General features: G+C 38.4%; 1 protein-coding gene across 11 annotated transcripts in view; it reads right to left on the reverse strand.

Annotated features, from left to right (window-relative positions):
* The window catches only part of RBMS3 (RNA binding motif single stranded interacting protein 3), a 1,423,334-nt gene that overhangs the window by 1,365,904 nt on the left and 42,213 nt on the right, over positions 1–15,217 (reverse strand). For all 11 annotated transcript variants that reach the window (XM_070492733.1, XM_070492730.1, XM_070492739.1 and 8 more), the window contains one exon: positions 4,525–4,878. In XM_070492733.1, the coding sequence (XP_070348834.1) occupies positions 4,525–4,865 (341 nt within the window). In that variant the 5' untranslated portion in view covers positions 4,866–4,878. The remainder of the gene's footprint in view (positions 1–4,524; positions 4,879–15,217) is intronic.

Below are 15,217 nucleotides of genomic sequence, written 5' to 3' on the forward strand. Positions count from 1 at the left end.
TAATATGAGCCAGAGTATGCCAGCTTTGAGAATGTTAAGTAGGAAAATGTAGTGTAAAATAGCAAGGGATTCTGGGAAGATAGCAGCAATGGTGTTAGTTTCAGAACCTCCTGAAGTTTCCCCAAAAGTACCGGCAGAGTAACTATAATAGCAAAGCAAAAACCTGACACACAACATCTATAACAAAACTAAGTGATTAGCTACCCACGTGAACACCAAAATAGGAGGAAGCAGGCACAAACTACTGACCCTTAAGGACCCACATATGATTAGCATCTGTGTGAGAGGAAATAGGGTGGTAGCAGGGGAGGCAACAAGAGGTCCGATGGGTTTGTGAGATCAGAACCTCAAAACTGCAAGAAGGATTCATTGGAAAGTGCAGCAGGTCAAAGCACAGCAGCTAAAACTGCAAGGGGGATTACAACAAAATCTGAAGGTGTTAGGGCAGTCTGGGCCTTATGAACACTTAAAACTAACCAACAAAGCTCCTTTCCAGGACCAAAGCTCACATGGATGAGAAACTGCTGGGAGTATAATCCAAATTGAAGAGGACAGGACCCATAAGAATTAAGGAAAGAGAAGGTGCAAAAAAAAAAAAATGGGGATACAATACCAAAGGCATCATCCATGAAAGAAAAAAATTGATGTCGGGCTACACTAAAATAAAAAAATGTCTGCTCTGCAAAAGACACTATCAAGAGAATGAGAAGACAGGCCACAGACTGGGAGAAAATATTTGCAAAACACTTATCTGATAAAGGACTGATATCCAAAACATACAAAGAACCCTTAAGCTCTACAGTAAGAAAATGAACAACTCAATTAAAAAATGGGCAAAAGATCTGAACAGACACTTCACCAAAGAAGATATACAGATAGTACATAAGCATACGAAAAGATGCTAGACACCATATGTCACCAGGGAAATGCAAAGCAAAACAATAAAGAGATATTACTACACCCCTATTAGAACAGTCAAAATCCAAAACGCTGACAACACCAAATGCTGGAGAAGATGCAACAGGAACTCTCATTCATTGCTGGTGAGAATGCAAAATGGTACAGCCACTTTGGAAGACAGTTTGGTAGCTTCTTACAAAACTAAACATACTCTTACCAGACGATCCAGAAATCATGCTCCTTAGTATTTACCCAAGGGAGTTGAAAAACTTATGGCCACACAAAAACCTGGACATGAATGTTTTCAGTAGCTTTATTCATAATTGCCAAAACTTGGAAGCAATAAGATATTCTTCAGTAGGTGAATGGATATATAAACTGTGGTACATAAAGACAATGGAATATTATTCCCTGATAAAAAGAAATGAGCTATCAAGCCTCTAAGCCCATGAAAATATATAGAGCAACCTTAAATGTATATTACTAAGTGAAAGAAGTCAATCTGAAAAGGCTACATGCTATGTCATGACAGCAATATGACATTCTGGAAAAGGCAAAACTATGGAGACAATAAAAATATCTATGGTTGCTAGGGGTTAGTGGGAGGGAGGGATAAAAAATAGAACACGGGATTTTTAGGCCAGTGAAACTATTCTGTATGATATTGTAATGGTGAATACATGTCATTATACATTTGTCAAAACCCACAGAATGTACAACACAAAGAGTGAACTCCAGTGTAAACTAAGGACTTTGGTTGACAATGATGGGTGAAGGCTGGTTCATAGATTATAACAATTGTACCACACTGATGTGGGATGTTGATGGTAAGTGAGGTTGTATGAGGCAGGGGAGGGGATATGTGGAAACTCTGTACTTTCTGCTCAGTTTTGCTGTAAACTTAAAACTGCTCTAAGAAATAAAGTCTATTAATCAAAATATGTAAATAGATAAATAAATTTAATTAAAAATTTAAAAAGTAAAAGTGAGAAAAAAGCTAGGAAATCTCAGAAAACAAGTTCATATTTTTGATATTTTGAGAAAAAAACAGAATAAGGGGCTCGGGCTACATGATTTAGACAAAAAAGCTATAAAATCTATTCTGTAAATTCTAGTTCTGGAAAAGCTGAAGTGAACTCAATTGTCTATATTCCTCCCACTAAGTACACCTAAAAATCCTGAGTATTATATATCAAATAAACAAGAAAAAATTCTAAAAGGTGAAGAGACTATAAACCAGATAGGGGCCTTGGGACCTGAAAAATGACATGGCAGTGAGATCCCTGAGCTTTCTTTATGTCTCATATATCCTAGATTGGGTTCTGAAGAAGCCAGCAACCGAGAAATACCAATGGGCGCAAACAAACAAACAAAAAGCCCATATGAAGCCTTTCTTTCTAGTCAAAGGGACCAGGATAGGGATAGCCTAGCAAGACACAAAACATTTAAATAATTGCTTTATCCCAGTCAAACACCACGGAAAAAACTATGTATGGCCCCTCATATCTACCTTCACCAGCAAAGGCCAAGTGCTCAAGTGAGCCTGGACTTCAACCTACCCAGCAGTAATGAAGGACTCTCTCCCTCCCTGCTCAGGTGGTGGCAGAAGAGGCCTAGTGGGAAGCTGGGATTTTAGTCACCGTCCAGCATTAACAAGGTCTTCCCTCCATGGCATCAGTGGAAGTCAAGTGGGGAACAGTAGCAAGGTATCCCTACCCCTCTCAGCCAGGGTGGCGAGTGAGAAGCCTGAACTCTCACCCCTTCCCAGCAGTTAAGGAGGCACCCCTCCATCCCCAGAGAGTCAGTAGAGGCTGAGTAGAGAACCTGGACTTCCACTCCCACCTGGCAGTAACAAAGAGCTACCCCTAATACCCCTCCATTATGGTAGCAGAAGCAGCAGGCTAAAATAGATTTAAATAAGACCCAAAATGAAAAAAGTACAAAGTCTAGCAAATAAATAGAAGATCTAAAGAAAATCAAATGGGAATTTTAGAACTGAAAATACAGTAACCAAAATAAAAAGCTCAATGGATAGTCTCAACAGCAGAATGAATATAATAGAGGAAAGAATCAGTGAACTTAGAACAACAGAAATGATCCATCAGGGGCCGGCCTGGTGGCGCAGTGGTTAAGTATGCACCTTCTGCTTCGGTGGATCCCGGGTACAGACATGGCACCACTTGACAAGCCATGCTGTGGTAGGCATCCCACATATAAAGTAGAGGAAGATGGGCACAGATGTTAGCTCAGGGCCAGCCTTCCTCAGCAAAAAGAGGAGGACTGGCGGCAGATGTTAGCTCAGGGTTAATCTTCCTCAGAAAAAAAAAAAAAGAAATGACCCATCAGAATAGAGAGAAAATAGACTGAAAAAAATTCATTCTGACTTCCTTTTCTCTCCCCAAAGAACAAGAACTCATTTCATATAAAAGTACACAACAGGAAAGGATCATAGTAGAATCAAATATAAGTTATTGTGTTAAAAATAAATAACATCCCTATAAAAAATGAAAGCATGCCTGAGAGGTATGCCCTTAAAGAGATCAAAAATGTACCTGAGATTTTAAGGTGAACTAACAGAAATTAAAAAAATAATGTAGGTCATGGAAAAAATATAAATTAGAATTAGAAAAACTGAAAAAACAGACATTGAAGAAAAGCAAGATTTGAAAAGAGAGGTGGCAAAACTCATGAAAGAATTTTTAAATTTTTTAATAAACACTAACCTGGAAGGAACGTAAAAGAAAATAAGTTCAACTGATAATAGCTTCAGAAAAATAAAATATGGAAAGGGAAAAATATTTAAACTAAAAAATGAAAAGATGAAAACAGTTGAAGAAAAAGTAATACCAAAGATAACCAAAGAATATCCACCATAAGTAGTATAGGAGTCCTATTAAAAGAAAATCAAAATAACACAACAGAATAAATTTGTTGATGATTTAAAAATAACGTAATTGAAATTAAAAAACACTTGAAATTACATACTGAAAGTACATATTGCATAGTTGGGAAAATACCCAAAATGGGAAACACTGAGCTAAACAATACTAAATATACAAATCTAAAGAAAAAGAAAAAAAATCTTTCAGTCATCTAGGCAACAATTACAGAATATACATTTATTTCAAGATAGGCCATGATGGGCCATAAAATAAGATTCAGTGAAATTCACTACAACAGATTTAAATTAGAACTCAACAACAATAAGATATTTAAAAATCCCCGGATATTTGGTAATTTAAAAGTACACTTCTAAAAACTCACTTCAAAAAAGAAATCACAAAGAAAATTAGTACATATTTCAAACTGAATGGTAATAAAACACAACATATTAAAATTTGTGGTATGTAGCTAAAGCAGTGTTTAAAGACAAATTTATAGCTTTTTCTATATCAGGAAGAAAAAAGATTTGAATCAGTTACCTAACTTTCCAGTTTAAGGAACTGGAAAAAGAATAATTGAACGCAAAGAAGTCAGGAGAAGAATAAGGATGAGATCAGAAAACAATACGTGAGAAATCAGACAAATGAGAAAAAGTTGATTCTTTGAAAAGTTTTAAAAATTCATAAATGTACCAAGACTATACTTCAATAGTTTATTATAAAACAACCACAAAAACCTTACCTTGGCCAATTCTGTAATTTTACCAAAACCAGGCTTCCAAGAGGGAGCTGTGAATAGACAATCTTAAACCCACTTTGACGAAGCTGAGACTCTTCAGGAAAGTCTTCTTCAGAAATGGAGCACTTATTATATCTTGAATCAGTGTTCATGAAGCAGTACCATGGCTCATTGTGATCAACTTTGGCTGCATCCTCACTTGACAACAATCTCCATTTCAAACAACTTTCATTCTCACATTGAACCCACACTTTGTTTACATACATGTTGTTTTCCACTGAGGAATCCATTGCACTGTTACAATACTGTACTATTATCTTACTATCCAATTTTTCTTTTTCCATAAATGCATTGAATCTGAAATATAAATAAGAGGAAAATAGAAGGATAAAGATTAGGGAGTATAAGGAGAGAAAGTTCAAACCAAAATCTGAGAAATAGCTCTTTGATATCTTCTTTGTCCACCCCCTCTCTATTCTATAAACACTAAACATGTAGAACATGTGATGTTTCCAGCTACCCGGAAACAAAGGAAAAAAATAGACGCATAAATCACTCTGGGGACAGAATGCTCCAAAATTAAAAATAAAAAAGTATGATGGAGCAGAAGAGGAGTAGAAGTTAACTACAATATCTACTAATCTACTACGTAGTACACATCTGGTAGGTATCCAATACTTTTGCCATAATAATAGCTAAACCTTATTGAATGCTATGAGCCAGGTATCATTCTAAGTGCCTTGTGCACACAGCTTATATAGTCTTCCCAACAACCTTAGTATGACCATTTTTAGAGAGAAAAGTTAAGTAATTTGTTTAAGGTACCAGAGTTAGTAGATAGTAGAGCTGGGATTTAAATGCAGGCACTTTGTTTCCAAATTCTGTGATCTTATCCACTAGGCTGTACTGTCTCTTGGATATACAATTTTAACAATTTTTTGGTGGAATCTTAGAGTTTTTTATATATGAGATCATGTATTTGGCAAACAGAAAAAATTTTACTTCTTCCTTTCTGATATGGATGTCTTTTATATCTTTTTCTTGCCTAATTGCTCTGGCTAGGACTTCCAGTACTATGTTGAATAAAAGTGGTGAGAGTGGGCACCCTTCTTGTTCCTGATCTTAGATGAAAAACTTCCAGTTTTTCACCAGCGAGCATGACGTTAGCTGTGGGCTTCTCATATATGGCCTTTATTTTGTTGAAGGACATTCCTTCTATACCTAATTGGAGAGTTTTTTATCATCAAAGGGTGTTCAATTTTGTCAAATGCTTTCTCTGCATCTATTGAGATAATAACATGATTTCCACCTCCTTCATTGTGGTGTATCATGTTTATTGACTTGAATATGTTGAACCATCCATGCATCTCAGGGATAAATTCTATTTGATCATGGTGTGTGATCCTTTTAATCTGCTGTCAAATTCTGTTTGCTAGTATTTTATTGAGGATTTTAGCATATACATTCATCTGGGATACTGGCCTGCAATTTTCTTTTCTTGTAATGTCCTTATCCAGCTTTGGTATCAGGGTAACGCTGGCTTCATAAAATGAATTTGGAAGTGTTCTCTCTCTTCAATTGTTTGGAAGAGTTTGAGAAGGACGGCCACTAATTCTTCTTTAAATGTTTGGTAGAATATACCAGTAAAGCCATCTGATCCTGGAGTTTTCTTTGTTGGGAGAATTTTTGATCACAGATTCAATCAGCTTACTTGCTATTGGTCAGTTTAAAATTTCGATTTCTTCATGATTCAGTCTTGGTAGGTTGCATGTTTCTAGTTTATCCATTATTCTAGGTTATCCAATTTTTTGGCATATAATTGTTCACAGTAGTCTCGTGATCCTACATATTTCTGCGGCATCAGTTGTAATGTTTCTTATTTCATTTCTGCTTTTATTTGAGTCTTCTCTTTTTTTCTGTTAGTCTAAAGGTTTGTCAATTTTGTTTATCTTTTCAAGAAACCAACTCTTAGTTTCAGTGATCTTTTCTATTATCTTTCTAATCTCTCATTTATTTCTGCTCTAATCTTTGTTATTTCCTCTGTCTACTAAATTTAGACTTAGTATTTCTTTTTCTAGTTCCATCTGGTGTCAACTTGGGTTGTTTGAGATCTGTCTTTTTTCTTAATGAAGACTTTTTTGCCATAAATTTCCCTCTTAGAACTGCTTCTACTGCATCCCTTATTTTTAGTATGTTGTGTTTCCATTTTTGTTTGTCTCAAGATATTTTTTTTTCTTTTGGTGAGGAATATTGGTCTTGAGCTAACATCTGTTCCCAATCTTCCTCTTTTTGCTTAAGGAAGATTGTCACTGAGCTAACATCCATGCCAACCTCCCCTACCTTGTACGTGGGATGCTGCCACAGCATGGCTTAATGAGCAGTGTGTAGGTCCACACCCAGGATCCAAACCCATGAACCCCAGGCCAACAAATCAGAGACTACAAACCCAACCACTACACCATCAAGCTGGGCCCTCAAGATATTTTTTTATTTCTCTTTTGATTACTTCTTTGACTCAATGGTTGTTCAGAAGCATGTTGTTTAATCTCCAAATATTTGTGAATTTTTCAGTTTTTCTCCTGTTACTGATTTCTAGTTTCACACCATCGTGGTCAGAAAAGATGTTTAATATGATTTCAATCTTCTTATCTTTGTTAAGACTGGTTTTGTGGCCTAACATATGATCTATCCTGGAGAATGTTCCATGTGCACTTGAGAAGAATGTGCATTCTGCTGCTGTTGGATGGAATGTTCTGTATATGTCTGTTAGATCCTTTTCATCTAAACTATAGTTTAAGTCCAACGTTTCCTTATTGATTTTCTGTCTGGATGACCTATCCATTGCTAAAATGGGGTATTGAAATTCTCTATTATTACTGCATTGCTGTCTATTTCTACCTTCAGATCTCTTAATATTTGCTTTATATATTCATATGCTCCAATATTGGGTGTATAAATATCTTCAATTGTTATGTTCTCTTGATAAATTGACCCCTTTATCATTATATAGTAATCTACTTTGTCTCTTTTTACAGTTTTTAACTTAAATTCTATTTTGTCTGATATAAGTATAGCCATCCTTGCTCACTTTTGTTTTCCATTTGCATGGAATGTCTTCTTCCATCCTTTCACTTTCACTCTATGACTAGAGAATTAGTCTATTTAAAGTAATTTTTTTTTTGGAAGATTAGCCCAGAGCTAACATCCAATGCCAATCCTCCTCTTTTTTTGCTGAGGAAGATTGGTCCTGAGCTAACATCCATGCCCATCTTCCTCTTCTTTATATGTGGGATGCTTGCCACAGCACGACTTGATGAGTGGTGTGTAGGCCTGCACCCAGGATCCGAACATGTGAACCCCAGGCTGCCGAAATGGAGCGTGCAAACTTAACTGCTACACCACTGGGCTGGCCGCCAATTTAAAGCAATTTTTGATAGGGAAAGCCTTGCTTTTGCCCTTTTAATTCTCTTCTGGGTGTTTTGTAGATACTTTTTTCCTTTCTTCTTCTCTTGCACTCATCCTTTGTGATTTGATTTTCTCTGGTGGTATGCTTTGATTCTTTTCTCCTAATCTTTTGTGTATCTACTATAGCTCTTTGCTTTGTACTTACCATGAGGCTTACGTAAAACATCTTACAGTTATAACAGTTCATTTTTAAGCTAATTTCAATTGTATACAAAAGCTATACACATTTAATCCTTGCCCTCACATTTTATCTTTTAGATGTTATAATTTACATCTTTTCATACTATGTATCCATGAAAAAATATTGTAGTTATAGTCATTTTTAATGCTTTTGTATTTTAACCTTTATACTAGAGTTGCATGGGATTTACATACTGCCATTACATATTATTGTGAATTTAACTTTATATTTACCTATACTAGTGAGTTTTATACTTCCATGTTTTCATATTACTAAATAGCATCCTTTCATTTCAGATTGAAGAACTTTTTCTAGCATTTCTTGTAAGGCAGGTCTAGTGGTGATGAACTCCTTCAGCTTTTGTTTCTCTGGGAATATCTTTATTCTCCTTTTTTTTTTTTTTTTTTTTTTGGTGAGGAATTTTGACCTTGAGCTAAGATCTGTTGCCAGCCTTCTTCTTTTGTTGCTTGAGGAAGATAAGCCCTAAGCTAACATCTGTGCCAATCTTCCTCTATTTTGTATGTGGGTTGCTGCTTCAGCATGGCTTGATGAGTGGTATAGGTCTACACCCAAGATCCGAAACTGCGAACACGGGCTACTGAAGTGCAGGGTGCCAGATGTAATCACTACAACACAGGTCGGGTCTCCTCTCTCCTTCAATTTTGAAGGCCAACTTTGCCAGGTAAAGTATTCATGGTAGGCAGTTTTTTTCTTTCAGAATTTTTAACATATCATCCCACTCTCTTTTGGCCTTCAAGGTTTCTGCTGAATAGTCTTATAGTCTTATAGTCTTATGGGGGTTCCCTTGTATGTAACATGTTGCTTTTCTCCTACTGCTTTGAAAATTCTCTCTTTAGCTTTTGAGACTTTGATTATATAATGTAGCTCTTTTTGAAGTATCTTCTTTGGTTTTCTTTAGGCTTCAATCTGGATGTCTATTTCTTAACACAGGTTTTGGAAGATTTGAGCCACTATTTCACTGAATCATCTTTCTATGCCTTTCTCTCTTCTTCTGGGACTCTCAGAATGCATTTATTCACCCACCTGATGGCGTCCCATAAGTCCTTTAATCTATCTTAACTCTCTTTCTTCCTTTTTCTTTTTACTTCTCTGATTGGATGATTTTCAATGACCTGTCTTCAAGTTCACTGATCCTTTCTTCTGTTTGATCTAGACTGCTGTTGAACTCCTCTATTAAATTTTTCAATTCAATTATTGTATTCTTCAGCTCTATGATTTATTTTTCATATTTTTCAAATATTTCCTCTCTGTTGAAATTCTCACTTTGTTCATGCACTGCTTTCTTGACCTCAGTGAGTATCTTTATGACCATTATTTTGAATTCTCTGACAGGTAAGTCTACCTCTATTGGTTTTATCACTGGGATGAGCCAGGGGGAGAAGGCACAGGAAGTTCCCATTCAGGGAACATGTCCATTCAGGGTCTCATAGGACTACTGATGATGTGCCCCATCAGGTCCCAGGTGTAGGCTAATTAGAAGCCCAACCCTTGGTCAGCAGCTGGGAAAATATGCAGTCAAATCTCTTCCAGGGAGAAACTGGGAACCTTATGGTTTTTCATGCTTCCTCTCTGCTGAGGCTAGAGGGGTAGTGGGAGGAAGTGCTCACACATCTGTTAAAAATTGCCTCTTTGTTCTCTGTGGTGAAGAGACACTTGCAAATACTCCACCCTTTTGGCTCACTGAGCTGAGTGATCTGGGAGGCAGCCCTCAAGTGGCAGCCATATAAGATGGGAGCTAGATATATGGACAAGCTCCTTCCAAAGAGAAGCTGGAGACTTGCTTTTATCATTGGAGTGAATGAGGAGGAAGAAGGCAAGGGAAGTACCCACATGCCCTTTCAGGTCCCTGGAGGAGCCCAGTCAGCTTCCAGATGCAGGCTGATTAGAAGCGCAACACTTGGGCAGCAGGTAGAAAAAATATGTAGTCAAACCCCTATAAGGGAGAAACTGGTAGCCTTGTGTTTTTGCCTGCTTCCTTTGTGTGGAGCCCAGAGAAATAACCATGGTAAGTGCTCACACTTCTGTTTAAAACCACCTCTTTGTTTAATATGGTCCTGGGAGACTCATAAATGCTGGGCCCACTGGCTCAGAGAGCTAGGTGATTTGGGAGCCAGGCTTTGGGTAGCAGCCATAAAAGTTAGGGATTTAGCTGAGTGGTCCAAATCCTTTGCTCCTCAGGGAGAAGCTGGCAATTGGGGTTCCTTCCTGATTGTAAGGTGCTGCACTGGAGGTTTATGGCACAAGTGTGTCTCAGCTTTTCCTACTCATTTCAATGTGGGTATTTTCTCAATCGTTCAATATGCAGGAGTCACTCAACTAATTTCTGTATCTCTCTCTGAGGGAACTGATTTGTGTGTAGCTGTTTACTCAGTTCATCTGTAGGAGGAAGGAAAGTCCAGAGCCTCCTATTCTGCCATGTTGTTGATATGCTTTATATTTTGTTTACATTTACTTTACCTCCAGGAAAAGATTAAACAATAGTAGTAATAGCAGATATCTTTATCTTGTTGTGTCTTTGATAATATTGAAGCATAAATCTGGTCATCAAAAATGGAAGAAATTAGGGGCCAGCCCAGAGGTGTAGTGGTTAAGTTTGCATGCTCTGCTTCGGCGGCCCGGGGTTCATGGGTTTTGACCCCAAACATGGATCTACACAGTGCTCATCAAGCCATGCTGTGGCAGCATCTTACATACAGAAAAAAACAGAGGAAGACTGGCACAGATGTTAGCTCAGCGACAGTCTTCCTCTAGCAAAAAGAGGAAGATTGGCAACATATGTTAGCTCAGGGACAATCTTTCCCACCAAAAAAAAAAAAGGAAGAAATTAAAATTATTTTTGTTGGGGCTGGCCTGGTGGTGCAGTGGTTAAGTGCACATGTTCTGCTTCAGCAGCCCAGGGTTCGCCAGTTCGGATCCTGGGTGTGGACATGGCACCACTTGGCAAGCCATGCTGCGGTAGGCATCCCACATATAAAGTAGAGGAAGATGGGCAGGCATGTTAGCTCAGGGCCAGTCTTCCTCAGCAAAAAAAGGAAGATTAGCAGCAGATGTTAGCTCAGGGCTAATCTTGCTCAAAAAAAAATAATAATTTTTGTTAAGGCTTCCAGGACACCATCATCCATCCTCCACAAGGCCCCACAGTGGGCTACAAACAAAGCAGGAGGAGGAGGACATGACATTGGCCACTGAGTGAAGGGCTATTAACTCAAAAAACAAATATAAAGAGAGATGTGGAAGTTTTGCGTTTTTTTTTTTTAAGACTGGCCCTGAACTAACATTTGTTGCCAATCTTTTTTTCTTGTTTTTCCTTTTCTTCTTCTTCTCCCCAAAGCCTCCAAGTTCACAGTTGTATATTCTAATTCTAGGTCCTTCTAGTTCTGCTACATGGGACACCGCCTCCGCATGGCTTGATGAGTGGTGCCAGTCTGTGCCCATGATCCGAACCGGCAAAACCCTGGGCCACTAAAGCAGAGCACACAAACTTAACCACTTGGTGAGGGGGCTGGCCCCCAGAAGAGTCTAAGTCTAAGGCAGGTATTGGGAGTCTGTGTGGACAACTAAGCTGAGGGTGAAGAGTTGGGGTACAGTTCTAGAACAATGAGATTATCCACTACAAGTTCATTCAAGAACCTTCTATTTATATTTACTTAATAGATAATAAAAATAGGATTTATTGATATTTAACATCAAATTGAAACTAGAATCCTCATTCAGACCATATATAAGCAGGTCATATGTCCTAAATGGGATATGAGGTCTCCTGCCGGAAAAGTGGGAGGTACCATAACTCAGTTACCATACTGTATTGCAGTCATATATAACTAGTTAAAAAGGTTTATAGATTATATTATCTAAACTATTCCTCACAAAATGGAGTCACTTTAAAATATTTCTATAGAAACAGCATATTGAACAGAATACTAATAATGCAAATCATTAAAGTGCAAGAAATATGAAAGCAGAAAATGATTACTACCTGTCACTCAACTGCCTAGGATTTTGTCCTTGCAACCATTGTGCTGCTATAAAGGAGAAAGTACTCGAAACTTATGGCACCATATCAATGGAAAGCTTAGGAAAATCTATTATGATAGCCTATTATAAAATGCTAAGGGGATTAAAAGATTACTTTTAAATGGTAGATAAAATTTTCAGATTTTCTTAGAAAGTTGGGTCTCACAGTGGATAATACTGAGAAGATAAATTAACACTAAGAAAATGTCATTATTACTTAAATAGTGATACTCATTTTCAATTGTGTCTAACCTAAACCTCTAGGTATTTTAGATTTGACATAGTTTATCCAGGCTAATAGAATTTATAATACAGATTATAAAATCCTTATTCTTTTCAAACCAGATTCTCATTATTTCTACTTCCTTTTCTCCAACACTTTCTTGGTTTTCAAAAGTAGTGCCATACACAGAGCATACAAATGAAGAGGACAGAAAGAATGTGGTCAGGAGAGTGCTAGAGTCCTCAAAGAGGTGCCTAAAAAATCATGCCTAAGCAGTCTATACTTTAGTTTATAAAGATATTGACAAGTGCAAAGCTATGCTAAGCACAACACTTGCTTTACTCAACTTCTGTTTTTCATTTTTTATTTCATAACTTAGCTAACAAATTCAACTAGAGAATTCAGAAGAAAATTTCAAAATTAAATTTTGGAAAATGGAAAACATGGAGTGACTATTGAAAATTACACAGCCATAAGTTCAGGTTGTATAGTGGTTTATTTATTCATTCATTCAAGGCAATAGTTATGAATGGTTACAGACACTCAAGTTTTAGTCAGACAGCTCTACCACTTTTTACAAGGCAAATTAGTTAACCACTCTAAAACTCTGGTTCCTTATCTGGGGATAAGAAGAGTACTACCTCTCTGGGACCTCTTATATAAGGACACTAATCTCAATCATGTAGGCTCTGCCTTCATGACTTAGTCACCTCCTATTAACATCACTTTGGAGGTTAGGTTTCAATATGAATTGGGGGTGGACACAAATATTCAATCTATAGCATTCTATCCCCAGCCCCCCAAAATTCATATCCCTCTCACATGAAAAATGCATTCATTCCATCTCAACAACCCTAGAAAGTCTTAACTCCTTCTAACATCAACTCAAAAATCTAAAGTCCAAAGTCTCATCTAAATATCATCTAAATCAGATATGGGTGAGACTGAAGGTAGGATTCATCCTAACGCAAATTCCCCTCCAGCTGTGAATTTGTGGAATAAAACATGTTATATGCTTCCAAAATACAGTGGTGGGACAGGCATAGGATAAGGCATTCCCCTTCCAAAGTGAGAAATAGGAAAGAAGTGACAGGATCCTAGCAAGACTAAAACCGGAAGGCTGGAGAATAATCCTTTTAGGCTCTGTGCTCTACCCTCCAGGCACACCGGGATTGTGGTCCTGCCTTCCAGATCCACTGGGGTGGGTTCTACCCCCACAGTTTTGCCAGGTAGGGGGTCAGCCCCCAAGGCTTCAGGTGACCTCCCCCTCCTTGGCTTTGGGCAGCCTACTCCCATGGCTTTGCTTGGTACAGCCCGTACCACAAGCAGCTCTCACAGAGTCACATGCCTGAGGCTTCCCTGGGCTGGAATCACTTGCAGGTGGCTTTACTGGTTTGGGTCATGAGGGTGGCCCCAGCCCCACAGCTCCACTGGGCAATGCCCTAGTAGGAGCTGTCTGTGGTGACTCTGACCTTGCAGGGATTCTCTGCCTGTGTCATAAGCCACACAATCTAGGTCGAAGTAGCCATGCTTTCATGGCTTGTGCACTCTGTGCCCAGGCAGAGACAGCACTACAGGGATAGCAGCAAAGTTTGCTGCCTGTGCCCCCTGAGCGAGTGGCTACTGCAGCCTATGCCATGGGGACCCACTAGAGCTGGACCTGGGCAATCAAGGAGCACTAATGCAGGGAGCAAAGGCCTTGAGGCAAGGCTGGCAACATGTGCCAAGGTCCCATAAGTGCGCATGGCTCCTCCTTTGAAATAATTCTGCCCTCCAGGCCTTGCACTCTGGGCCTGTGATGGGGGTGACGGCCCTGATGATCTCTGAATTGCCTCCTTCTAGGTCTTGAACAACAGCACCCAGCTTCAGTTTAGATGGCTAATTTCCTTATCAGATGGATCTTTGGCCACACCTTTCATATTCTCTCCCAAATAGTTCACTGATTCTTTTCAATATGGACAGACTGAGAATTTTCCAAATCTTTAAGTTTTGCTTCCTTTCTGATTAATAATTCCATCTTTAAGTCTTTTCTCTCTTCTCACGTTTTATTATAAGCAGTCAAGAAGAACTAAGCTGCACCTTCAACACTTAGCTTAGATACTTCCTCAGCCAAATATCCAGTTTCACTGCTCACAAGTTCTATCTTCCATGAAACACAATCTTTGCCACTTTATAACAAGGATCGCCTTTCCTCCACTGTCCAATAAAATGTTCCTCATTTCTATCTGAGACCTTATCAGAATGGCCTTTACTGTCCATATTTCTACCAAAATTCTGTTCAAGATTACTTAGGTGTTCTATAAGAAGACTGAAGCTTTCTCTATAGTTCTTTTCTTTCTGAGCTCTCACCAGAATCATCCTTAATCGGCTTAATGTAGACTTTTTCTAGCAAGAACTTCAAAACTCTTCCAGCCTATACACATTACCCAGTTCCAAAGCCACTTCCACATTTTTAGGTATTTATTATAGCAGTACTTCTCAGTACCACTTTCTACATTTGTACTACTATAACGAAAATACCATAGACTGGGTGACTCACAAACAATAGAAGTTTATTTCTCACAGGTCTGGAGGCTGGGAAGTTTAAGATCAAGGCACCAGCAGATTTGATGTCTGGTGAGAACCCACTTCCTGGTCCATAGATGGCTGCCTTTTCGCAGTAACCTCATTTGGTGGAAGGGGCAAGGCATCTCTCTGGGATCTCTTTCATAAGGGTATTAATCTCATTCATGAGGGCTCCACCTCCTAATAACCATCACATTTTGGAAGGACACAAACATTCAGCCTATAGC

The sequence above is a fragment of the Equus asinus genome, chromosome 21 (genome assembly GCF_041296235.1).
Source record: "Equus asinus isolate D_3611 breed Donkey chromosome 21, EquAss-T2T_v2, whole genome shotgun sequence".
NCBI classification, from domain to species: Eukaryota; Metazoa; Chordata; class Mammalia; order Perissodactyla; family Equidae; genus Equus; species Equus asinus.